Raw genomic sequence first — 26,180 nt, 5'->3', positions numbered from 1 at the left:
CCCCTGCCGGCGACCTGGGCGTAGGTGGTCCCCCGCTGCGGGCATGCCCTATAGAGGTGGCCCGCTTCCCCGCAATGGTTGCAGCTTTTCTCTTGTGGGCAATCCTTTGCAAGGTGTCCCTCCTCCCTGCAGTTCCTGCAGATGGTGGCTTTGCAGTCGGCTGCCACGTGACCTGACCTACCTCAGGCATGGCAGACTTTAGGTTGCCCTGCATAGGTCAGGTAGCCCTTGCTCCCGCCGATCGCGAAGCTGGACAGTGGGTGTATGACATTCCCGTCCGCACCCATCCTCAGCGTCACCTTGACCTGCCTCTTACTCGTCCAGATGCCAAAGGGGTCCATGATGTCAGTTAGATCCCCTTCCACCTTCACGTACCTTCCGAGGAAGGTCAGGACATCAACTGCTGGCACATGCGGGTTGTACATATGTACAGTCACCATACGGCTCCTCTGTGCTGGCATCACAAACAGCGGGACAGCGGTCAATACAGAGAGGGGGCCCTCACCTCCTTTCTCCTTGAAAACCTCCAGGAAGTGCTCGCAAAGCTTGGCACTCCTGAAGGTCATGCCGTAAAAACCTCCTCCGGGGAAATCCTGCAGGCAGTAAATGTCCGCACCAGCAAACCCGCAACAGTCCAACAGGACCCTCTTCACGAAGAAGGTGCGATCCACAGGTGCACCTTCATCCACCTTCTTTACGGAAACACGGATGGTGTTCCGGACCCCCTGACCTGGGGCACGAGCACTTGCCGCAGCCATCGTTGCAGGTTGGCTGCTCCCCTGAACCAGCGTTAGGCCGAAACCAGCATTAAGATCCACCAGTCGCAAGGGTGCACAGCCAACCCAACGTCCTCCTTTCACCTCCAAGACAACAGTCTCCTCCTCTCGGTCTACAAGAGAGTGGTTCTTTATTTTGTTCCAGATGTAAGCTGGTTCACTGAGCTTGAAGGTTTGTTCCCAGACATTTCGTCACCATTCTAGGTAACATCATCAGTGAGCCTCCGACGAAGCGCTGGTGTTATGTCCCGCTTTCTATTTATCTGGTTAGGTTTCCTTGGGTTGGTGATTCATTTCCTGCATTGGTGATGTCATTTCCTGTTCTTTTTCTCAGGGGATGGTAGATTGGCTCTAAATCAATGTGTTTGTTAATGGAGTTCCGGTTGGAATGCCATGCTTCCAGGAATTCTCGTGCGTGTCTCTGTTTGGCTTGTCCTAGGATGGATGTGTTGTCGCAATCAAAGTGGTGTCCTTCCTCATCTGTGTGTAAGGATATGAGTGATAGTGGGTCATGTCATTCCCTTATATCACTCGTATCCTTACACACAGATGAGGAAGGACACCACTTTGATTGGGACAACACATCCGTTCTATGACAAGCCAAACAGAGACACGCACGAGAATTCCTAGAAGCATGGCGTTCCAACCGGAACTCCATCAACAAACACATTGATTTGGAGCCAATCTACCATCCCCTGAGAAAAAGAACAGGAAATGACATCACCAACACAGGAAATGATATCACCAACCCAAGGAAACCTAACCAGATAAATAGAAAGCAGGCCATTACACCAGCTCTTCGTCGGAGGCTCGCTGATGATGTTACCTAGAATGGTGACGAAATGTCTGAAAACTAACCTTCCAGCTCAGCGAGCAAACTCACATCCAGAACCTCATTTATCCACTTGTGGGATTGGGGACATACTCTAAAACTTATGGCCAGACTATTCAGGTGAGAGGTTGGGAGAAACTTCTACACACAAACGGTGTGTGATATTTAGAACTATGTTCTACAAACAACAATGAATGCAAGATCAGTTGTTAATTTTAAATTTGAGAAAGATCATTTTTTGTTATGCGAAAGTTTTATGGGTGAGGGGCAAAAGGAAGGTACGTGGAGTTGTCCACAGGTTAGCAATGATGATATTGAATGGCAGAAAATGCTCAAGGGGCTTAATGACCTACTCCTGTCCCGATGATCTAAGTGCATATGTGGGCATTTCCAGCAGGATCAACATTTGTAGCCCAGCTCTGTTGCCCCTGAGAAGGTGGTAAGAGCTGCCTTCTTCAAATTCTGCAGTCCTTGCAGTGTCAGTTCACCTTGCAGTGCTGTAATAAGTAAACTTCCAGAATGTGATCGAGTAACAGTGGAGAAAAAGAGATTATAGATACAAGACTAGATGGTGTGTGATGAAAACAGCAAATGCTGGACATCACAGCACCCATGGAGAGAGAGCACGATAATGTTTTGAGTATACACTTCTTTATTGATGAAAGGAGTGAATGTTCAAGGTGCCCACTGGGTGGCCAATCAAGCAGACTGCTTTCTCCTTGATGCCTTCGAACTACATGAGCTTTCTTGGTGCTGCATTCTTCAAGGAAACTGGAGTACGCCCTTACACTCCTGACTTCTACTTTGCACAAGGTGAGCTGACTTTGAGGAGTTGTGAGGTGAGATAATCACCGCATTATTCCAGACCTCTGCTCTTGTAGCAACAGGTATTTATTTATAGTTAGTAGGATCTGCTGATGTTGAAGTTTGAGATAACAAGGTGTGGAGCTGGAGGAGCACTGCAGGCCAGGCAGCATCAGAGGAGCAGAAGAGATGACATTTCAAGTCAGGACCCTTCTTCAGAAATGGGGGTGGGGAAGGTAGCTCTGAGATAAATTGAGACGGCGGGGGGGAGCGGTGATAGAAGGTGGATAGTGGATCAGATAGGTGGAGAGAAGATGGACAGCTCAAAGAGGTGGGGATGAAGCTCGTAAAGATGAGTGTAGGTAGAGATTTGGGATGGGGATTGATCAATGAGGTGGGAGGGACAGATAGGTGGGAGAAGACGGAAAGATCAAGGAGGTGGGGATAAAGCTAGAGAAAGTGAGTGTTGGTAGGAAGTGGGGGTGGGAGTTGGCCAGGGAGGAGCGGATAGGTGGGATAGAAGACGGACTGGTCAAGAGGTGCGGATGAGAGGGTCTTGGGATGAGGCTGGGAGTGGGGAGATTTTGAAGCTAGTAAAGTTCAGATTGAGACCATTGAGTTGTAGGCTTCCAAGGCGGAATATGAGGTGTTGTTCCTCCAGTTTCCGGGTGGCATCATCTTGACACTGGAGGAGGCCCAGGGTGCACATGTCGTCCAGGGAGTGTGAGGGGGAGGTGAAGTGGTTTGCGACTGGGAGGTGTTGTTATTTGTCACAAACCAAGCGTAGGTGCTCCATAAGCAATCTCTGAGCCTCCGCTTGGTCTCCCCAACGTAGAGGAGGCCATGTTGGGAACAATTGTATACCACATTAGCAGATGTGCAGGTGAACATCTGTTTAATGCAGAGGGTGTTTTTAGGGCATGGGATAGAGGTGAGGGAGGAGTGGAGGGGCAGGTGTAGCACGTCCTGCAGTTGCTGGGAAAGGTGCCATGGGGGTGGTGGGGCTAGTGGTGGCTGTGGAGCAGATGAGGAAGTCACAGGGACAGCCGTCCCTACGGAAGGCAAATAAGTGTGTTGGTAAACCTGAGTGGGTGCAGAAAGGATTTACATGGATGTTGTTATGTCTGGTGAGTTTGCATTCTAGGAAGAGGCTGAATAGGCTGGGGCGTTTATCCCTGGAACACGGATTGGGCATGGATTGGATGAATAGCCAAGGTCGTTTCCCCAGGGTGGGGGTATCCAGAACTAGAGGGCAAAAGTTGAGGGTGAGAGAGGAAAGATTTAAAAAGGACCTGAAGGATAACTTTTCCGTGCAAAAAGATTTATGTATGGAATAAGCTGCCAGAGGAAGTGGTGGAGGAAGACACATTTACAGCATTTAAAAGGCATCTGGATGGGTACCTGAATCGGAAGGATTTAAAAGAACATGGGCTAAATGCTGACAATCGGGACTCGATCAGATTGAGATGTCTGGTGCGTCCAGACAAGTTGGACCGAAGGGTCTGTTCCCGTGGTTTGAGACTCTGACAAGTGGAGAAGGAGGTAGAGAAGGTGTACAGTACGGGTACCCACATCACTGGGGACGTTGAGGAGAAAAATTGACTAGTCACTGTGCAGCTGAATAAAACATTAGTTTGACCATATTTGACGTAGTGTGCTTGGTTCTGGTATCACACCTTAGGATGGCTGGGGAGCCTCTGGAAAGAGTTCAAAAGAGGTTTACCAGGATGACGCTGCATTGGAGTGTATTAGCTATAACGAGAGATAAGAAAAACTTGGATTGTTTTCACTTGAACGTTGGAGGCTGAGAGGTGACCTTGACAGAAGTTTATAAATTAATGAGAAGCATGGTTAGGTTGGATATTTTCTTCTCAGGGAGAAAATGCCAGATACTGGGTGGTATATGTTTAATGTAGGGGAGGGGGGAGTGGAAGTTTAAAGGATATATGTGATGCAGGTTTTTTACACAGAGGGCAGTGGGCAGCTAGTATGCACTGCTGGGGAGAATGGTCTATGCAGATATGTTGAAGAGGTGTTTAGAGAGACATAGGAACAGGCAGGGAATAAAGGGAGATGTGGCATGTGCAGGCAGATGGGATGAGTTTAGAATGGTGTCATGGTCACCACAGAAATGTTCAGCTAAAGTGCCTGTTCCTATGCTATCCTGTCCGGTTCTATGTTTGTTTGCAATGAAACATTATACGTCCACTGGGAGCTTTAGCAGGTAAATGAAGTCCGGAAGTTTATTTCAAGCATTTCATGGTTAGGACAGCTATGATATTTTACTTTTAGCATTGTTTTAGGAAATGTCATAAATATGCTGTATACACTAATGATCTGTAATGGTAAATGGCATCATGGAGCCAGAAGCATGAAAACAGACCATTTGGTCCAACCAGTCCAGGCCGATCATAATCCCAAACTAAACTGATCCCACCTGCCTGCTCCTGGCCCATATCCCTCCAAAACTTTCCTATCCATGTAATTGTCCTAATATCTTTGAAATGCTCATCCACCACTTCCTCAGCAAGTTCTTTCCATACGCAAACCGCTCTCTCTATAAAACATTTCCAGTCATGTCTTTAAAATCTGTCTCCTCTCATCTCAAACGTATGCCCCTGCAGTCTTCAAATCCCCCATACTAAGAAAAAGAATTCGACTATTAACACTGTCCAAACCCCCTATGATTTTATAACCCTCTATCAGGTCACCTCTCAACCTCCTACATTTCAGTGAATACAGTCCCTGCCGAACCAGCCTTTCCTTACAACTTGACTTCCATACCTGACAACATCCTGGTAAATCTCGAGTGACTCTCTCTGGCTTAATAATATCCTTCGTATAACAGGGACACTGGAACAGGACAGCACTCCAGAAGAGACCTGATCAAAGTCCTGTACAAACTCAACATGAATTCCCAACTCCGATACTCAAAGGACTGAACAATGAAGGCAAACATGCTAAATGCCTTTTTAACCACCTTGTCCATATGCAATGTAAACTTCAAAGAATTATGTACCTGAACTCTAGGTCCCTCTGTTCAACAACACTACCCAAAGCCTGACCATGAATTGTATAAAACCTGCCCCTGTTTATTGTACTAAAATGCAACATTTTGCATTTATCTGGACTGAACCCCATCTGCCGTTCTTCAGACTATTGATACATTTGATCAAGGTTCCTTTGTAATCTTAGAAAACCTTCTTCACTGTCTAGTAGTCTGATGTGGCCTGTAAACCAACTAGCCTTCTATATTCTCATTGAAATCAAATTTTATAATGGGAAAACACTGAAGCAGAGATAAAGGAAAAATCAGTGGCTGGACTTAGTTTCACAGATTGATTAACAGATTCCGGGATAGTGATCCATTGCAATGATTTCGCATATCTTAGGGCTCAGTTTTAAACTCTCATACATGATTGTGCATTGCGTGAATGGGGAGGGGTTGTGACCTTATTTTCCTCCTTCATCTCAGTCAATGAGTGCGCTCATTCTGGTTGATATCCCCCTCCTTTCTGTGGTATAAGCTCCCTGACACTCCAAACTTGCACTCCAGTACTCAGTTTCAGCATAACCCCAACTCTCAGTGATACCTAAGATCACCAAGCTCGTCTTACTTTGGGATTGACCCCCACACCCCATCCCAAAACCAATTTTGCTCAATTGTGTCCTGCAAACACTGCTTGTGAGCTTTTCAATTCCAATGCTCTCAGCTGAATTGAAGTATTCATGCTCACGGGCTCTTCCTGAGGACCAACACAGAGTCGGCAACTTCCTCATTCCCTAGATTTCCCCTGAATCAGACTCTTTGTTGCCTGCTAGTTCCTGAACATTTCCCTCTGTTTGGTCCAATATCACAAAGTGATCGGCCACAGATTCTGTGGAGTTGAGCTGCCTTCCTGCAGTGCAGATGGTTGCAGCTCTGCTAAAGTAGAGTTGGCTTCTATTACTGTCTGTCTCCCATGTTCCCCATCTTTTCTAACTCACCTTCAAACTCCTTCAGTGACCCTCACATCATTGAGTGACTGATTGAAAATCTGACAACAAGCTCTTCCACTATTTTCGACAAGATTTTGATTTGTTTTGATACTGTCAACAGCAGCATCCTTCAAACTGTGTACCCTGAAGGGGACATCCTTCAGAATTCTTGGTATTGGTACAAATTAAACGCAAGGTCCTAATGGAGCCAGCAGTGAGCTGACGTTGTCTGGTAGTCGCCCTCCATTCTCTGAATTTTCAGCATCTTGTTTGCTCCTGGCAGGTAGTAGGAGGGAAGCTGCATATTAATGAGGCAAGATGCGCAGTTCACAAAGATTATTCCTCCTTAACAGGAAACTTACCACCACCTAGTGAGAATCTCACTTTGTTGCCAAGGAAGTTGTTCAAATTTGCAGAGATTTGTTCCTGATGTTGAGATAGGCCTTGCAGGACATCCCACATCATTCTGCCACATCTCTCACCATATCCCATGTTGTTCAGGCTCTGACAAGATTCCGCCCATCTCCATCAACCGATGTCTGTACATTCAAGCTTGAACCAGATCCGCTCATTGTGTAACTCCTCAATCCCTACAGGGACAATCTGTCAAATTCTCAAGAACCTGTTGTTGAGTCACATGATTTCCTGAGAATGTGTTCTAAAGTTGACAAGCATCTATGTGCTGTGGTCTGTCATTATGAGAAATTTATAGCTGTCGATGTGGCCACTGCACAGTGACATGGACTGGAGTGACTACCCACATCTGTATTGACAGCTGTGTTCGCAAAAAACTTGTGGAGAATAGGAATCACAATATAACCCACAGAGTGTTTGCCCATAAGCCCAGCCCAATGTCAGTTGTTGCTCAGGACTTTTCAATCTGACAATTTGGAGCCACAATGAGATTTGTCCCAAATACTCAGCCTCAGTGTGGCACTGTTCACTGAAATTTGGAGTTGGCCCATAGCAGCTCCTTGCAAATATGTGACAGCAGGTTGTAATTTTATTGATCATTTTCTGCAATGCAGCAAATTTTGAACATTAAACACATGTTGGAGCAACACAATTGAATATGTTCAATGTAAAAATGTAACCAGCAATAAATTGTCTTGTTTAAATTATTTCAAGTTGCATTGCCAAACCCTGGCTCCTGATGGCCATCTTGCTTCCTTTCACTGGGAGGAGCAGAGTCGAATTATTGGCAACAGTTTACCTGAAAGGACTGGTCTTTGGATTGGCTTGAATGATAACTACAAGGTAACATTTCTTGATTTGTTCCATCACGTTATTTCAGGGAAATAAGTTATTTATTTTTAAATGGTATGAGTTGATATCTCCACAGGAGGGGGCTTACTTCTGGACAGATGGATCTTCATCAGATTTTGTGAACTGGGACTCAGGCCAACCTGATGACTATCGTGGTGAAGAAGACTGTGTGCATTTCGTTGGTGAGTCAATGCTACCGAATGTCTAGGGGAAAGGGAAATAGATCAATAGGTGAGATTCTAACTGGACTCCATTTAGTTGGATTTCTTATGACCCAGGCTACTGTCATTCCACACTCACTACTCCACGCATCACAACACAACTGGAAAGATTATCCTGATTTTACCAAGATGATCAATTGAAAGCCTTATTTACATCAGGTTTTAAACATCAAGATGTATCAATCAGGTTTCTTAAAAGACATAGATGACACAGTGTGAAGCTGGATGAATACAACAGGCCAAGTAGCATCAGAGGAGCAGGAAAGTTTGACGTTTCAGGTCAAGACCCTTCTTCAGAAATGGGGGAGGGGAAGGGGATTCTGAAATAAACAGGGAGACAGGGGAAGGCGGACAGAAGATGGATAAAAGAAAAGTAAGGGTGAGAGGAGACAGACAGGTCAAAGAGGCAGGGTTAGACCCAGTAAAGATGAGTGTAGGTGGGGAATTAGGGTGGGGATGGGTCAGTCCAGGGAGTACGGACAGGTGAAGGAGACAGGATGAGGTTAGTGGGTAGGGGATGGAGGTGGGGCATGAGGTGGGAGAAATGGTTGGGGAGGCGAGGACTAGCTGGGCTGGTTTTGGGATCTGGTCGGGGGTAGGGAGATTTTGAAGCTTGTGAAGTCCACATTGCTACCCTTGGGCTGCAGGGCTCTCAAGCAAAATGAGATGCTGTTCCTGCAGCTTTCGGGTGGCGTCATTGTGGCAATGCAGGGGGCCCAGGATGGACATGTCGTCCGAGGAGTGGTGGGGGGGGAGGCGTGAGAGTTGAAATGGTTCACGACTGGGAGGTGTAGTTGTTTATTGCGAACTGAGTGTAGGTGTTCCGCAAAGTGGTCCCCAAGCCTCCGTTTGGTTTCCCCGATGTAGAGGAGGCCACATCGGGATCAGCCGATAGAGTATATCACATTAACAGATGTGCAGGTGAACATCTGTTTAATATGAAAATTCTTCTTCCAGCCTGGGATGGGGGTGAGTGGGGAGGTACAGGGGCAGGTGTAGCATTTGCTTCGGTTGCAGGGAAAAGTACCAGGGGTGGTGGGGCTGGAGGGGAGTGTTGAGCGGCAAGGGAGTCACAGAGAGAGTGATCCCTCCAGAAAGCACATAAGGGTGGGGAGGGAAAAATGCCTTTAGTAGTGGGGTCGGATTGCAGATGGCAGAAATGTCGGAGCATGATGCGTTGGATTTGGAGATTGGTTGGGTGGTATGCGAGGATGAGGGGGATTCTGTTTAAGTTATTATTGCGGATAGGGGGTGTGAGGGATGAGTTGCGGGAAATGTGGGAGACACGATCGAGGGCATTTTTGAACACTGTGGAGGGGAGGTTGCAGTTCTTGAAAAAAGAAGACATCTGCGATGTTTGGGAGTGGAATGCCTCATCTCAGGAGCAGATGTGGCGGAGGCGAAGGAATTGGGAATAGAGGATAGCCTATTTACAGGAAGGTGGGCTTAAAATGGATATTGATTTTCAGGCAAGTGCCAGAGATGGAACAGAGGTCCAGAAAGGAGATAGAGGTATCAGAGATGGTCCAGGTACACTTAAGGTTGAGCTGGAAGGTGTTAGTGAAGTGGATGAACTGTTCAGCTCCTCATGGGAACAACAGGCGACACCGAAACAATCATCAATGTAACGGAGGAAGAGATGGGGGATAGGGCCAGTGTAGCTTTGGAAGAGGGATTGCTCCACGTACCCTACAGAGAGGCAGGCATAGCTTGGGCACATGTTCCCGAAGCTAAAGACCTGCATGTGGACTCTTTTCATTAAATGTCCCTTCCTAGCGCGTACACTGAAAAATAGAGAGGTAGGAACTACCCATGTTGTAGGCTTGAGTGGGGTCTGAGTGACAGAAGTGGTGGAAAATGATGCATTGAAGCCGGAGGCTAATGAGGTGATATGTGAGGATCATATATTCCTCACGTATCACCCCATTAACCTCCAGATTCAACGCATCATTCTCCGCCACCTGCAATCTGACCCCACGATGTAGGATATTGTTCCGTCCCCACCCATATCTGCCTTCCAGAGGGACTGCTCTCTCCGCGACTCCCTCATCCACTCCACACTCCCCATGAGCTGCACGAACCCCTGCACTTTTCCCTGCAACCGAAGCGAGTGCTACACCTGCCCCTCACCTCCTCCCTCACCCCATCCCAGGCCCTAAGAAGACTTTTCACATCAAACAGATACTCACCTGCACATCTGTTAATGTGATATACTGTATCCGCTGTTCCCGTTGTGGCCTCCTCTACATCGGGGAAACGAAGCGGAAGCTTGGGAACCGCTTTTCAGAACACGTACGCTCAGTTCACAACAAATAACTGCACCTCCCAGTTGCAAACAATTTCAACACCCCGCTCCCCACCCACCTCGGATGACATGTCCATCCTGGGCCTCCTGCATTGCCACAATGACGCCACCCGAAAGATGCAGGAACAGCATCTCATATTTTGCTTGGGAACTCTGCAGCCCAAGGGTATCAATGTGGACTCCACAAGCTTCAAAATCTCCCCACCCCCGACCAGATCTCAAAACCAGCCCAGCTTGTCCCCACCTCCCTAACCATTAATCCCACATCAAGCCTCACCCCCATCTCCTACCAACTAACCTCATCCCACCTCTTTGACCTGTCCGTCCTCCCTGAACTGACCTATCCCTCCCTAACTCCCCACCTACATTCACCTTGACTGGCTCTAACCCCACCTCTTCGACCTGTCCGACTCCTCTCACCCTATCTTCTCCTGTATCCATCTTCTGTCCGCCTCCCCTGTTTCCCTATATTTTTCAGAATTCCCTTCCGCTCCGCCATTTCTGAAGACGGGTCTCGACCCGAAACGTCAAACTTTCCTGCTCCTCTGATGCTGCTTGGCCTGTTGTGTTCATCCAGCCTCACACCGTGTTATCTCAGATTCTCCAGCATTGGCAGTTCCTACTATCTCTTCATAATAGGCATAGTTTATTGATTTATTATCAACAGAACTTAATGAATGAAGGACCAATGAATTTAACACAGCCGGTGACGTAAAAGTATAAAAGTGTATTATGCCTTGAAATATCTCTAGAACATAAACACACAGACAGTTCACGAAAAGTGAAAGAAAGGCCAACTTTCTCTGTAATAGTTTTCAGAAAATCTTCCTTTCTTCTTAGTACCTGTTGCTCTGGTGTTCTGGCACCTGTCAAGTTACTAATCACACAAAGTTGTCTCTGAAGTGAAATAATTTCCGAGAGGCCGGTATTCCATCACCAAGTCACCCTTTATTTACGCATGAACAGCCCATAACCAAAGTACTGCTTCATAAAAAGAGAGGCACCAAAATGACAGTATCTCTGTCACTCCCCTTTATACATGTCAGCCAGGGGTCCCTAACCAGACCATATTTTCTGTGAGATCCACCCGGCTGACTTCATTATAATCACTAGGTCCCTTCCCCTCTGAGTCCGAGGACATGGGCTGATCCTTTTTCTTGGAAATCTTCCTGGGCTGTTCCAGCACCAGGTCAGGTTGCACTGGCTCAGCATCAACATGGAGAAGTGTGTAACTTGCAGGAGTTTTCCTTTTGCACCAGGAGTGCCTCGGTAGAATTTCACTCCCTTCCTTGTGTGGCAGGGACATCAAACAGGCGACTTCAACTCTATCTCTGATTCGGAGGGCTGAACGATGCTTGACGGTGAAGGTGGATACATGGGTTCCAGCAGCATGTGCCGAAGGTTCTGAGGGACAGGGAATATTTTACTCTGGCACCGTTTGACAAATTACAGCTTTCATATGGTCCACATGCTTATTCAGAACCGCCACAACATGGAATTTCCTAAATTACTGGCCCTGACCTCCATTCGAACACGCCTCTTTGAGATGCGGGTCCATTTATGTGATTCTTCCACTGAGCTTCACCCCCTGTATCAAACTGTCTTCTCACTTGGCAGAGTCTTGGATCTGGCTTGAGAATTCCTGACGCCATTTCACTCTCCCCTGCCTTTGGGAAGAATTTACCCATTCGTGACTGCTGGTGCATGTGGCGTGGTCCCACTATCAATCAGGAACCCTAACAGCTTGGTGTCTAGCGAGACTACACGCAGTTTCTTCAATGCAACCTTCAAAGTTTGGGCAGCACTTTCCGCCAGGCCATGGAATGAGGAGTGGTGTGGAGCTGTCCTTATATGTCAAAACACATTTGACTTGAAAAAACAACTAAATTCCCTGCAAGTCAATAATATCCTGTTATCTGTGACTAACATTTCTGGACTCCATATGTTTAAAAGGTGAACAGTTTTTCTGTCATTGTTCCCATGTTTGATGCATGGACCCTATGCATGTCTAATCACTTTGAGTGGGCACCTACAATGACTAAGAACATCAAACCCATGAAAAGACCTGTGCAGTCAATGTGAAACCCACTTCTTTTCAAGCTGGGTATATTTAACCTCTAAAGGAGCCAAAGTCCTGGATGCAAAGGCTATTGGGTATTCCTGTTCTCTGAGCGACCTATGAGCTTACACCACCCAAATGTCATATCAGGAGACATCACATACCAATACAAGATCTTTCTTGGGATCATAGTGTGCCAACACCTCAGAAGATGCCAGCTGTTTCTTATTTCATTGAAAGCTAGGGATTGTCTGAAACAATTTCCAAGGCTGACCCTTTGTTAGGAGTTGATGCAAAGGTACTAGGATGGTTGCCAGGTTATGTGTGCACATTGCATAATAATTTACCAGCCCAAGAAATGACCTGAAGCTCCTGGACAGATGTGGGAGCCTGGGTACTTTTGACCACCTTCACTTCATCTTACAATGGGTGTAACCCAGTCTTGTCAACTCTGTACCTCAAGTAGGTCACTTGGGATTGGTTGGAACACAGGTTTCCCTTCTAAGGTATATGCTCGCCTCGGGAAAAGCTTGTAAGGACAAAATGCAATCTCTCTAAGTGTTCCTTATTAGCATTCCCTCTTGTTAGTCTGTCTTCTAATTAAGTGGCGACCTGGCGTAGACCATGCAAAATGTTCTCCATTATCCACAGAAACATTGCACAGGCTGACAATACCTCAAATGGCAATCTCCTATACTGCTACAAACCCATATTGGTTTTGAATTAGGAATGGAATCAAGGATTATGGGGAATTGGCAGGAAAGTGGAGTTGCGGATTGTGAGATCAGCCATGATGTCATTTCATGATGGAGAAGCCTTGAAGGGCTGAATGGCCCACTTCTCCTCCTGTGGCTGATTGTACCACCCTGAATTCAAAATGATGGTTTTCTTTAGAATTGCAGCACTCAGCTGGGTAAGTGGTCCAAGGCAGCCCTCTCTCCAACTGAAACAGATAAACACAGATTCACCCAAGCCAGTAATTGATCAAAAACAGCCCTAGCAGGGGTCTACAGCAAAGTAACACTCTTTACCAATCATGTGCTTAACAGCAAGCCTTGCTTTTAAACAAAACCCTTCAACTCCCACGGTGAACTTTCAAATTCCTTTTTGAAGAAACCACTCCAGATCAGACAGGAACGTGTGATCAGCCTACTCCAGACAACTCCTCATCCTGAGAGATAGGAGGAACTGCCGATGCTGGAGTCTGAGATAACAAGGTGTAGAGCTGGATGAACACAGCAGGACAGCTCCACACCTGGTTATCCTATTCCTGAGCTAACTTGCAATCACCATGCGTCACATTCTGTTATCCTCCATTTCTTGTAAGCTGCTAGTGTGATTAAACATTGGCAAGATCCTTTTTTTTCAGTGAATGATCATTGACAAACTTTGCAACATTTAATGCAGCAGTTCATCTTCCATTCATTAAGATAAGTGCTTTTTACCGCTAGAAAGAGGCTTATCTTTGATCTCAGGCCAGTTTGTTCAGGTTGTTCATGGAAGCAATTCTCTTACAGCATTTGTGTTGTGTAATGAACCAAATGACATTTATACAGAACGACCCTGAGGCCTATTGACAAACAGTCATCACACATCCAGTTTGTTTCAAATCAGAACTTCAGCCAGATACAGTGTCAAAATTTACAACATTTAATGACAACACACACCCCTTCAGAGAACACCAAAGAGAACAATGAAGGCATCATCCAACCAATTGATCTTTCAATACAGCAAGCTTAATGTGATTGTTTTTCTCATTGTGGCTGACCAGCAAATTTAAGGTGACAATCTATATCTTAAATAAAGCAATGGGGATAAGCACAAGATCACTTAATACTGTCAACAACAGGGAATTGACCAATCATACAAATAGTTTACTGGATTCTTCTCTCTTTCCTCCAGACCCTACAATTAATTGGAACGATCTGCCTTGCCAGTCGAAATTGAGTTTTCTGTGCTCGTATAAACTGCCAAGTCCCTACTGTCACTGAAAGAATCCATAAGTGCTCCATGGATCCTGTCTGGGGTTTTGTGCTTCTATCGGCTTGTAGTTGTGGTCACAGCCAATGATGACTGTACTGACTTAGTTTCTCAGCCAAGAATAAAAATTGCATCATGAGTTGTCTGCTCTTTCAATGCTACACCAGGGGAGGACACAGCACAACAGGGACATGGATGTTTTCACAATCCAATTCTGCAATGTGAGCATTACTGCAAGGTCCAATTCTACTCCTCTTTGGGAAGGTGATGCTTGGTGCTTGTGAGTTTGCTTCTTGAATCTGTGCACTGTGACTGCCACAGGCACACTCCATTATGACAGAGAGGGCGTTCTCAGATTTAGGAGCAGCGACAGTGAAGGAACAACATTAGTTCCAAATCAGGATGGAGTATGCCTTGGAGGGGACACTGCACTTTGTGGTGTTCTCATGCACTTGCAGGTCACAGATTAGGAAAGTGGTGTCAATGGAGCCGTGGCAAGTGCCTGAGGACATCCTGGAGATTGTACACACTGTTGCCAGAGTGTGCTGTTGGTGGGGAAAGTGCCAAACAAGTAGCAAGCCGTGTCCTGGAAGCTGTTGAGTTTCTAGAGTGTTGTTAGAACTGTGCTTTTCCAGGCAAGTGGAGAGTGTTTCATTGCACTCCTGACTTCAATCTTATCAACAGCCTTTGGGGAGTTGGAATGTGAGTCAGTCACTGCAGAATTCACAGCCTCTGACCTGCATGTTATACAGCTGTTCAATAAAAGCCACCTGGCTATTGCTGCTGGGGATTTGAAAAGCAAGGGTACTTAGTTGGATTATCTCTTACTGATGATAAGATGTGTACATTATAAATGTTAAGTCACAGGGTCAAAGATAAAGCAGCTGAAGATACTCGGGCCAAGGACCTTATCCTGAGGAAGTGGTGGCGCTGTCACTTAGTTGATTAAAGCACCTGCCTGATAGACAGGAAAGGCTGGGTTCATATGTTAGCAGTGCCTGTACCTCGTTTTAAGGGACCTCTCGTAGCACAGTGGTAGTGTCCCTACCCCTGGATTGAAAGTCCTGGATTCAATTCCATTCTGCTCCAGAGGCTTGTAATAACATCTCTGAATAGAGGAATATCCTCAGTAAGTCCTGCAGTAACATTCTGGGGCTGAGCTGCTTGGCCTTCACTGACCACAACCATTTCCCTTTGTGCCAGGGATGGCTCCAAACAGTGGAGAACATTCCCATTGACTCCATTGTAGCTGGGGCTACATGGTCCCATGCCTGTTAAAGTGCTGCCTTGTGGTCATGGGCAGTTACTGTCACCTCATTCCTAGAGTTCAGTCCTTTTGTCCCTGTTTGGAACAAAGCCGTAATGAGGGTCTGCTACTTCTGTCAATATTCGTAAGTTTCTAGCAGGTCAGACCCAAAGTCCTCAACCATTCCTCATAAGACAAACCCTTCAGCCCTTTTTGTAAACGTCCTCTGGACCACTCCAATGCCTGCATATCCTTCCTGAGAGACAGAGCCTAAAACTTCTCTCAATGTTCCATTTGAGGTCTGGATCTTTAGACTTCCACAAATCAACTTCATGTCCCAAATATTTAATTTGATCCCCAAAAGCAATAGAGCAAGACTTCAGATCAAATCAGCAGCTCTGGTTTACCAATGCGCTTCAAGGCAAGAAATTGGTCGACTCAGTCCAGCCTATACTTGACTCCAGATCCTTTCCACCATCACCATCAAACCAATGGATCAAGCTCCCATGGCTCAACGAGGAATGCCAGACAGCATGCCAGGGACAACACCAGGCAGGCCAAAAACATGAAGGGCTAACCTGGTAAAGACCTAACACAGGATTACACTCATCCTAACTCATAGGAAGAAGCAGTATGCAATGGACAGGGCTAAGAGATTCCACAGCCATTAGACATGACTGAGCTCACAAATCCTACCACTTTATTCGTGACTAGTGATCGATTCTCCTCCCATCAGCACTTATCCAATGTTGATGTCATCTCACTGCGCTATTAAATCAAACCTTGGTGATTTGAAGGTCTAATTGCAATGCCACCCATTAAGTGACTGATGGAGGGACGGGTGAAGGCACTGTCCTTTTTGTACACTTACCTATCCTGCAGGAACACAACTGTCGTGAAATGTTAAGATTCCGTGATAACAGACTCTTCTTCATTTGAATGTGTTCAATGTTTCTTCTCCCCACCAACCTCTCCGCCACCCTATTCTCCAAGCCATGTATTGGCCCTTATATGCTTGGGAATTGGTTTTCAGAAATCTTTGGATGTAATGTTGGTGTGGGTCTGGGTTTCCATGCTCAGCTGGCTGTACAATACGTCCTTTGGTATACAGGAATCCTCCATTTGAATCCACATGGCTGACCCAGTGAAGGTCAGTTCTGATAAGCATGCTGTTGACATTACATATGAAGCACCTTGCAGGAAATGTTAGGGATTTTGTTCTATCACTTGACACTGCAGGCGGATCTTAGGTGATGAACGCGATGAAGGCAAAATGAATCTGGTCACACTGTGACACAAATAGGTTGCCCATGCCTCACAGCCAATGGAATTTGGGTTGAGAACCTCTAACTGGGCAGACTTTGATCTTTGTCTGAAAACAAACTCCAAGCTCTTTTCAAATCCTGTGCTCGAGCCCATCAAATACTGAGCTTGCTGTGGCCAGGCAACTGGCAATTCCACCATCTAACACAGTGCTGTTGGAGTGAATACTCCCAAATAGCCGAAGGTGGCTGTGACTGTGAGGTGAATCTTCACCACATGCACTGCAGCGATTCACAAAGGCAGCTCACCATCGCTTTCTCAAGGGCAATTAAGGTTCGGCAAGCAATAATTTTGTCAGTGACACCCACAGCCTGCAAAACATTTTGAAGATATCTGAGTGACCCGCTCTGACAATTTCTCATATTCCAGACCACAGCACTGTTTTGGTATTGTTGTATTGCTGATGACCCCAGTTGGAATGTTCTTGATGAAATAACACACCTTTAGGTTGTCATCAACTCCTGGTAACACGGCCAAGATAGAACACAATACTTCCTTCTGAGTGAGCTGTCTTACCCCTGACACTCACTCATAGCACCCTGAGTGTCCCACAGCACAGAACTCTCAACACTTAGTCTGACCTCATCAGTACCTGCCTAAAAGGTAATTACGATGAATATTTATAAGCCCATAAATTCACTTGAACATCATGTAGATTCACAAAGGCAGCTCACCATCGCTTTCTCAAGGGCAATTAAGGTTCGGCAAGCAATAATTTTGTCAGTGACACCCACAGCCTGCAAAACATTTTGAAGATATCTGAGTGACCCGCTCTGACAATTTCTCATATTCCAGACCACAGCACTGTTTTGGTATTGTTGTATTGCTGATGACCCCAGTTGGAATGTTCTTGATGAAATAACACACCTTTAGGTTGTCATCAACTCCTGGTAACACGGCCAAGATAGAACACAATACTTCCTTCTGAGTGAGCTGTCTTACCCCTGACACTCACTCATAGCACCCTGAGTGTCCCACAGCACAGAACTCTCAACACTTAGTCTGACCTCATCAGTACCTGCCTAAAAGGTAATTACGATGAATATTTATAAGCCCATAAATTCACTTGAACATCATGTAGGGAGAACACAGCCAGAATACATCGGACAATAAAAGAGACCCTCTTCTACTGCTTTGTGGAAATACTGTCCTGCTTCACGATGCAATAGCTGCTATTAAACAGTTACAGAGAAAGGACGTGTGGACCATCATGTCCACGTTGACAAAAACAACCACCTAGTCTAATCCCATTTTCCAGCTCTTGGTCCATAACCACGTCAGCCTGGCAGTGCAAGTGCAAGTCTTTTTTGCTTTGTATCCAACCTGCTCACAGTCTATTACATACCTCTGGAACAAGTGGGTCTTGTGCCCAGGTCTCCTGGTCCTGAGGTAGAGTCACTGCCACTGTGCCACAAGAACAAGTCTTATCAAAATAAAAGAGCCCTAACAATGGCCAGGAGGACTTGCACCGTTTGAATGTCCAGGTCCCAGTCACTCCTGCAGTCATACTGTGTCCCAGAGTGAAACCCTGCATTCGATCCAAAACTATATCCCATCATCTCTCCGTCTCAACAGCCCCGCCGCTACATCACTACCCACACCTCCGGACAGAGAGCGCACTACGTGCCGCAGCGGTCGGCTCATGTCTGGGGGAACTGAGGGACCCCAAGCCGAACCGCAACTCTCTGCTAATCTCTCAACACCACGCTGCTGCAACTCGCCGATTTCGAAACATAGCCGGCAATTTTAGTTTGAAAAAAAAAGCTACTTTCTGAACGGACAGGCAAAGAAGGAAAGAGACTGATAAAGGTGCAATCTGTCTTCATTAAAACAGATGATTGCAACGTCAGAGTAAAGGAACACAAGCTGAGCAGCTGCAAGGGAACAGAGCAAGAATATTTAGAGATCCAGACAGAGGATCCTCAGAATAACCAAGCTCATGTCAGGCACCTTAGAAGGTTTTAAGAATACAGGTGTTATATAAATGCATGTGTCTGCTGCACGAAGACGTGACTTACAGCGGTAATAATGCAACAGTTTCATGAACTTGCGACAACACAGTGTGGAGCTGGAGGAACACAGCAGGTCAAGCAGCACCAGAGAAGCAGGAATGTTGACGTTTCGGATCGGGAACTTCCATTGTTGCAACTGGAGGTGCTGTAGTTGCAGCGTAGAACACCTGGTGGCACTGTTGAGAACAAGAGATAACAAAGTGTGAAGAGAAATAATGGGAACTGCAGATGCTGGAGAATCCAAGATAGTAAAGTGTGGAGCTGGATGAACACAGCAGGCCAAGCAGCATCTTAAGAGCACAAAAGCTGACGTTTTGGGCCTAGACTCTTCATCAGAGAGGGGGATGGGGAGAGGGAACTGGAATAAATAGGGAGAGAGGGGGAGGGAGACCGAAGATGGATAAAGAAGATAGGTGGAGAGGAGAGTATAGGTGGGGAGGTAGGGAGGGGATAGGTCAGTCTGGGGAGGACGGACAGGTCAAGGAGGTGGGATGAGGTTAGTAGGTAGGAAATGGAGGTGCGGCTTGAGGTGGGAGGAAGGGATGGGTGAGAGGAAGAACAGATTAAGGAGGCAGAGACAGGCTAGGCTGGTTTTGGGATGCACGGGGGGATGGTTGAGCTGGGCTGGTTGTGTGAATGCAGTGGGGGGAGGGGAAGAACTGGGCTGGTTTAGGGATGCAGTGGGGGAAGGGGAGATTTTGAAGCTGGTGAAGTCCACATTGATACCATTGGGCTGCAGGGTTCCCAAGCGGAATATGAGTTGCTGTTCCTGCAACCTATGGGTGGCATCATTTTGGCATTGGAGGAATGACATGTCGCCTAAGGAATGGGAGGGGCAGTTGAAATGGTTCGCGATTGGGAGGCACAATTGTTTATTGCGAACCTTGATATTGCTACAGACAGTACAAAAAGCACACCCTGCAGACTCAAAATAATTTGCAAGGAGACAAAGAGACATTGGGCACAAAAAGGAAAAGAAAGCTTTTATTATGCACCTTTCGTATGGTAATTTTGGCTCAATGGGTCACAGTATCAATATCAGAAGGTTTTAGTTTCAAGTCCCACTTTAGAAACTTGGACACAACACCAAGTTAACACTCCAAATTGAGTCAATAGATGTGGTGCTGGCAAGGTACAGCTGATCAGACAACGTCCAAGGAGCAGGAATGTCAACATTTTGGGCCTAAACCCTTCACTAGGACTGCAGAGGGGGAGGAGAGCCCCAGAAGTAAATAGGCAGAGGGAGTTAAGGCTGGGGGGAGGGTAAGTAAAGTGGAAACAGTTCAATGCAGGTAGTGGATTATTGTCAATAACAAAGTGTGAAGCTGAATGAACACAGCAGGCCAAGCAGCATCTCAGGAGCACAAAAGCTGACATTTTGGGCCTAGACCCTTCAACACATTCTCTGATGAAGGGTCTTGGCCCGAAAGATCAGCTTTTGTGCTCCTGAGATGCTGCTTGGCCTGCTGTGTTCATCCAGCTCCACACTTTGTTATCTTGGATTCTCCAGCATCTGCAGTTCCCATTATCTCCGAGTGGACTATTGTAGTTGGTCATTGGGAAAGGTGGAGTGAGTAAGTGTGTAGGAATATAGGTTGGGGCAGAGAGGTTTTGGAGCTTGTGCTGCAGAGGGGGGGTTATTGTGGTTGGTCAGCAAGAACAGTGGATAGGTGAGTCAGAAGATGGATGGGCTGGGGGAAGAGAGATTCTGAAGCTGGTGAAGTCAATATTCAGGTCTAGAGATAATGGGAACTGCAGATGCTGGAGAATTCCAAGATAATAAAATGTGAGGCTGGATGAACACAGCAGGCCAAGCAGCATCTCAGGAGCACAAAAGCTGACGTTTCGGGCCTAGACCCTTCATCAGAGAGGGGGATGGGGAGAGGGAACTGGAATAAATAGGGAGAGAGGGGGAGGCGGACCGAAGATGGAGAGTAAAGAAGATAGGTAGAGAGGGTGTAGGTGGGGAGGTAGGGAGGGGATAGGTCAGTCCAGGGAAGACGGACAGGTCAAGGAGGTGGGATGAGGTTAGTAGGTAGATGGGGGTGCGGCTTGGGGTGGGAGGAAGGGATGGGTGAGAGGAAGAACAGGTTAGGGAGGCAGAGACAGGTTGGACTGGTTTTGGGATGCAGTGGGTGGGGGGGAAGAGCTGGGCTGGTTGTGTGGTGCAGTGGGGGGAGGGGATGAACTGGGCTGGTTTAGGGATGCAGTAGGGGAAGGGGAGATTTTGAAACTGGTGAAGTCCACATTGATACCATTAGGCTGCAGGGTTCCCAGGCGGAATATGAGTTGCTGTTCCTGCAACCTTCGGGTGGCATCATTGTGGCAGTGCAGGAGGCCCATGATGGACATGTCATCTAGAGAATGGGAGGGGGAGTGGAAATGGTTTGCGACTGGGAGGTGCAGTTGTTTGTTGCGAACTGAGCCGAGGTGTTCTGCAAAGCGGTCTCCAAGCCTCTGCTTGGTTTCCCCAATGTAGAGGAAGCCGCACCGGGTACAATGGATGCAGTACACCACATTGGCAGATGAGCAGGTGAACCTCTGCTTAATGTGGAATGTCATCTTGGGGCCTGGGATAGGGGTGAGGGAGGAGGTGTGGGGGCAAGTGTAGCATTTCCTGCGGTTGCAGGGGAAGGTGCCGGGTGTGGTGGGGTTGGAGGGCAGTGTGGAGCGAACAAGGGAGTCATGGAGAGAGTGGTCTCTCCGGAAAGCAGACAGGGGAGGGGATGGAAAAATGTCTTGGGTGGTGGGGTCGGATTGTAAATGGCGAAAGTGTCGGAGGATGATGCGTTGTATCCGGAGGTTGGTAGGGTGGTGTGTGAGAACGAGGGGGATCCTCTTTGGGCGGTTGTGGCGGGGGCGGGGTGTGAGGGATGTGTTGCGGGAAATACGGGAGACGCGGTCAAGGGCGTGCTCGATCACTGTGGGGGGAAAGTTGTGGTCCTTAAAGAATTTGGACATCTGGGATGTGCGGGAGTGGAATGTCTTATCGTGGGAGCAGATGCGGCGGAGGCGGAGGAATTGGGAATAGGGGATGGAATTTTTGCAGGAGGGTGGGTGGGAGGAGGTGTATTCTAGGTAGCTGTGGGAGTCGGTGGGCTTGAAATGGACATCAGTTACAAGCTGGTTGCCTGAGATGGAGACTGAGAGGTCCAGGAAGGTGAGGGATGTGTTGGAGATGGCCCAGGTGAACTGAAGGTTGGGGTGGAAGGTGTTGGTGAAGTGGATGAACTGTTCGAGCTCCTCTGGGGAGCAAGAGGCGGCGCTGATACAGTCATCAATGTACCGGAGGAAGAGGTGGGGTTTGGGGCCTGTGTAGGTGTGGAAGAGGGACTGTTCCACGTAACCTACAAAGAGGCAGGCCTAGCTGGGGCCCATGCGGGTGCCCATGGCCACCCCCTTAGTCTGTAGGAAGTGGGAGGAGTCAAAAGAGAAGTTGTTGAGGGTGAGGACGAGTTCAGCTAGGCGGATGAGGGTGTCGGTGGAGGGGGACTGGTCGGGCCTGCGGGACAGGAAGAAGCGGAGGGCCTTGAGGCCATCTCCATGCGGAATGCAGGTGTATCGGGACTGGACGTCCATGGTGAATATGAGGTGTTGGGGACCGGGGAATTGGAAGTCCTGGAGGAGGTGGAGGGCGTGGGTGGTGTCACGGATGTAGGTGGGGAGTTCCTGGACCAAAGGGGAGAAAATTGAGTCCAGATAGGTGGAGATGAGTTCGGTGGGGCAGGAGCAGGCTGAGACTATGGGTCGACCAGGGCAGGCAGGTTTGTGGATTTTGGGAAGGAGATAGAAACGGGCCGTGCGGGGTTGGGGAACAATGAGGTTGGAGGCTGTGGGTGGGAGGTCCCCTGAGGTGATGAGGTCGTGAATGGTGTTGGAGATGATGGTTTGGTGCTCGGGTGTGGGGTCATGATCGAGGGGGCGGTAGGAGGTGGTGTCGGAGAGTTGGCATCTGGCCTCGGCGATGTAGAGGTCAGTGCACCATACTACCACTGCGCCATCCTTGTCTGCGGGTTTGATGGTGAGGTTGGGGTTGGAGCGGAGGGCTGCCCGTTCTGCGGGGGAGATGTTGGAGTGGGTGAGAGGGGTGGAGAGGTTGAGGCGGTTAATGTCTCGACGGCAGTTGGAGATGAAGAGGTCGAGGGAGGGTAGGAGGCCTGGGGGTGGTGTCCAGGAGGAGGACTTGTGTTGGAAGCGGGTGAAGGGGTCAGTGGAGGGAGGGTTAGGTTCCCGGTTGAAGAAGTAGGCATGGAGGCGAAGACGGCGGAAAAACTGCTCTCTGTCCAACCGTGACTGGTATTCGTTGATGTGTGGTTGTAGGGGGACAAAGGTGAGCCCCTTACTAAGGACTGACCGTTCGTCCTCAGTCAGTGGGAGGTCTGGGGGGATGGTGAAGATGTGGCAGGGCTCAGTGTGGCTGTCTCCTCTGCGGTTGCAGGCTGTGGAGGTTGTGGGCGGAGCAATGAGGTCGTCGGCCGTGGGCGGGGTTCCGTCGGCGTCGGCCGTGGGCGGGGTTCCGTCGGCCGTGGGCGGGGTTCCGTCAGCATCGGCCGTGGGCGGGGTTCCGTCGGCCGTGGGCGGGGTTCCGTCAGCGTCGGCCGTGGGCAGGGTTCCGTCGGCGGTTGGAGTATCGGGGTGGGCGGCAGCAGCTGCAGTGAGGGTGGGGTGTGGGGTGTTGTACCTGGACGTGGAGGTGGTGACTGCAGCAGCGGTTCCGGAAGTTCTGTGGCCGGCGGAGGCGGATGTGACGTCATCAGTGGGGTCTCCGGCCGTGTCCTCATGGTCAATGGCGGCGGGTGCATGGTGGGGGAGGGGCAGGGACAAAAAAGGCGAACATATGAGGTGTTGTTCCTTCAGTTTATGTTTGGCTTCACTCTGACAGAGGAGGAGGCCAAGGATGGACGTGTCACCAGGAGAGTGCAAGGAGGAGTTAAAGTGGATGGCAACCGGAATGTCAGGTTGCTTGGCGGGTGCAGAGTGCAGATCTTCAAACTGGTTCCAGAGTCTCCGTTTGGTCTCCTAGATATAGAGGAGACCACATCGGCAGCAACTGATACAGGAGATGAGATTAAATGAAGTGCAGGTGAATCTCTGCCTGATTTGGAAGGATTGTTTGAGGCCTCGGATGGGGGTGAAAGGGTAAGTGTGGGGACAGGTGTTACACCACTTGCGGTTGCAGGGAAAGGTACTTGGTGTGGTGGAGGAATTGATGGGGAGAGTGGAGCTGAACCTGGCATCACGGAGTGAATGATGGAAAGTAGACAGGAGTGAGGAGGGAAATTTTTCTTGGTGGTGGGGTCTGATTGTAGGTGGCAGAAATGCCAGAAATTCGCATTGCATTCGAAGGTTGGTGGGGTGGCACGTGAGGACCAAGGAGACTCTATTCTTATCATTGTTTGGGTGAGAGGGTTTGAGGGCAGAAGCATGGGAAATGGGGGATGCGGTTAAGGGTATCCTTAATAACAAATGAGGAGAAACTACGGTCTCTAAAGTAGGAGGATATCTGGGAAGTCCTAGAGTAGAACACCTCATCCTGGGAGCAGATACAGCGGAGGAATTGAGAGTATGGGCTAAAATTTTTGCAGGAGGGTGGAGGTGTAGTTGAGGTAGTTGTGGGAGTCTGTGGGTTTGAAATGGATGTCAGTGGTGAGTTGCTTTCCGGAGATGGAGACGGAGAGGTCCAGGAAGGGGAGGGAGGAGTCAAAATGGTCCAGGTGAATTTAAGGGTGTGACGGAAGGCGTCGATGAAGTTGGTGACCTGTTCGAGCTCCTCGCAGGAGCCTAAGGCAGTACTGGTATGGTCATCAATATAGCAAAGAGGTGGGGTGTGGTGCCAGTGTAGTTTTTGAAGAGGGAGTGTACCACGAATACTACAAAGAGTCAGGTATAGCTTGGGCCCACGTGGGTGCTCATAGCTACCCCTCTGGTTTGTAGGAAGTGGGAGGAATCAAAGGAAAAATTGTTGAGGGCAAGATGCCAACTCTGTGACACCTCCTCCTACTGTACTTTTGATCATGACCCCACCTTTGATCACCAAGCCAACATCAGCTAAACCATCAACAACCTTGAGTGATCTCCTGTCCATAGCCTCAAACCTGATAGTTCCCCAACCTCGCACTGTGTGGTTCTATCTCCTACCTAAGATCCATAAACATGACTGCCCCTGTTGACCCATTGTCGGTGCTTATTCCTGCCCCACTGAGCTCATCTCCTCCTACCCTGACTCCATTCTTTTCATGGCCACATTCCCATGCCCTCCACCTTTTCCAAAACTTTCAATTCCCCATCTCCCAACACTTCATCTACACCATGAATGTTCAGTCCCTATGTACCTGCACCCCTTATGAGGATGGCCTAAAAACCCTCCACTTCTTCCTCTCTCATAAGCCGACCCAGTACCCCTCCACCAACACTCATTCACTTGGCAGACCTGGTCCTCACTTTCAAAAATTTTTTCTTTGATTCCTGCGACTTTCTACAAACCAAAGGGGAACCCACATGGGCATGGGTTATGCCTGCCTCTTTGTAGGATTCATGGTACACTCTTCAACTACACTGGCACCACACCTCACCTCTTCCTCCGCTGTATTGATGACTCTATTGTGCTACCTCATGCTCCTGTGAGGAGCTCGAACAGTTCATTAACTTCACCAACACCTTCCACGTGCCCTCAAATTCACCTGCACCATTTTTGACTCCTCCCTCCCCTTCCTGGAACTCTCCGCCTCCATCTCCGGAAACTGACTCACCACTGACATCCATTTCAAACCCACAGACTCCCACAATTACCTCAACTACACCTCCTCTCACCCGCCATCCTCCTGCAAAAATTTTATCCCATACTCACAATTCCTCTGCCACATCTACTTCTAGGATGAGGTGTTCTACTCTCGGACTTCCCAGATATTCTCCTACTTTAGAGACTGTAGTTTCCCTCCTCCGTTATTAAGGATGCCCTCAACTGCATCTCCCTTTCTTCCTGTGCTTCTGTCCTCAAACCGTCTACCCCAACAGCAATAAGGATAGAGTCCCCTTGGTCCTCACATACCATCCCATCAGCCTCTGAATACAACGCATCATCCTCTGGCATTTCTGCCACCTACAATCAGACCGCACCACCAAAAAGATATTTCCCTCATTACTCATGTCCACTTTCCACAGGGACTGTTCACTCCGCCACTCCAGGGTCAGCTCCACACTCCCCACAAACTCCTCCACCACACCCAGTACCTTTCTTTACAACCGCAGGAGGTGCTACACCTGCCCCTGCACCTCCCCCTCACCTCCGTCCGAGGCCCCAAACAATCTATCCAAATCCAGCAGAGATTCAGCTGCACTTCATCTAACCTCACCTACTGTATCCATTGCTGCTGATGTG

At 48.2% G+C, this 26,180-nt stretch overlaps 1 protein-coding gene across 1 annotated transcript; it reads left to right on the top strand.

Moving 5' to 3' along the window:
* Nucleotides 1-2,345: 2,345 nt before the first annotated feature.
* Nucleotides 2,346-14,335, top strand: LOC132210968 (C-type lectin-like). Its single transcript, XM_059654764.1, has 4 exons — nucleotides 2,346-2,447; nucleotides 7,519-7,647; nucleotides 7,733-7,838; nucleotides 14,144-14,335. Exons 1-4 carry the CDS (start codon nucleotides 2,346-2,348, stop codon nucleotides 14,230-14,232), a joined length of 426 nt encoding a protein of 141 aa, XP_059510747.1. The 3' UTR covers nucleotides 14,233-14,335.
* The last annotated feature ends 11,845 nt before the right edge of the window (nucleotides 14,336-26,180 follow it).

Source organism: Stegostoma tigrinum, chromosome 25 (assembly GCF_030684315.1).
Source record: "Stegostoma tigrinum isolate sSteTig4 chromosome 25, sSteTig4.hap1, whole genome shotgun sequence".
In the NCBI taxonomy this organism is placed as follows: Eukaryota; Metazoa; Chordata; class Chondrichthyes; order Orectolobiformes; family Stegostomatidae; genus Stegostoma; species Stegostoma tigrinum.
This window is presented reverse-complemented; position numbering and strand designations above follow the sequence as displayed.

Excerpts from the sequence above, each read along its gene's own strand:
- LOC132210968 (XM_059654764.1), top strand. The coding sequence starts at position 2,346 with ATGAGCTTTCTTGGTGCTGCATTCTTCAAGGAAACTGGAGTACGCCCT. Across the intron at positions 2,448-7,518 it reads TGACTTTGAGGAGTTGTGAG|TTGCATTGCCAAACCCTGGC; the intron begins GTGAGATAATCA and ends AATTATTTCAAG. Across the intron at positions 7,839-14,143 it reads AGACTGTGTGCATTTCGTTG|ACCCTACAATTAATTGGAAC; the intron begins GTGAGTCAATGC and ends TCTTTCCTCCAG.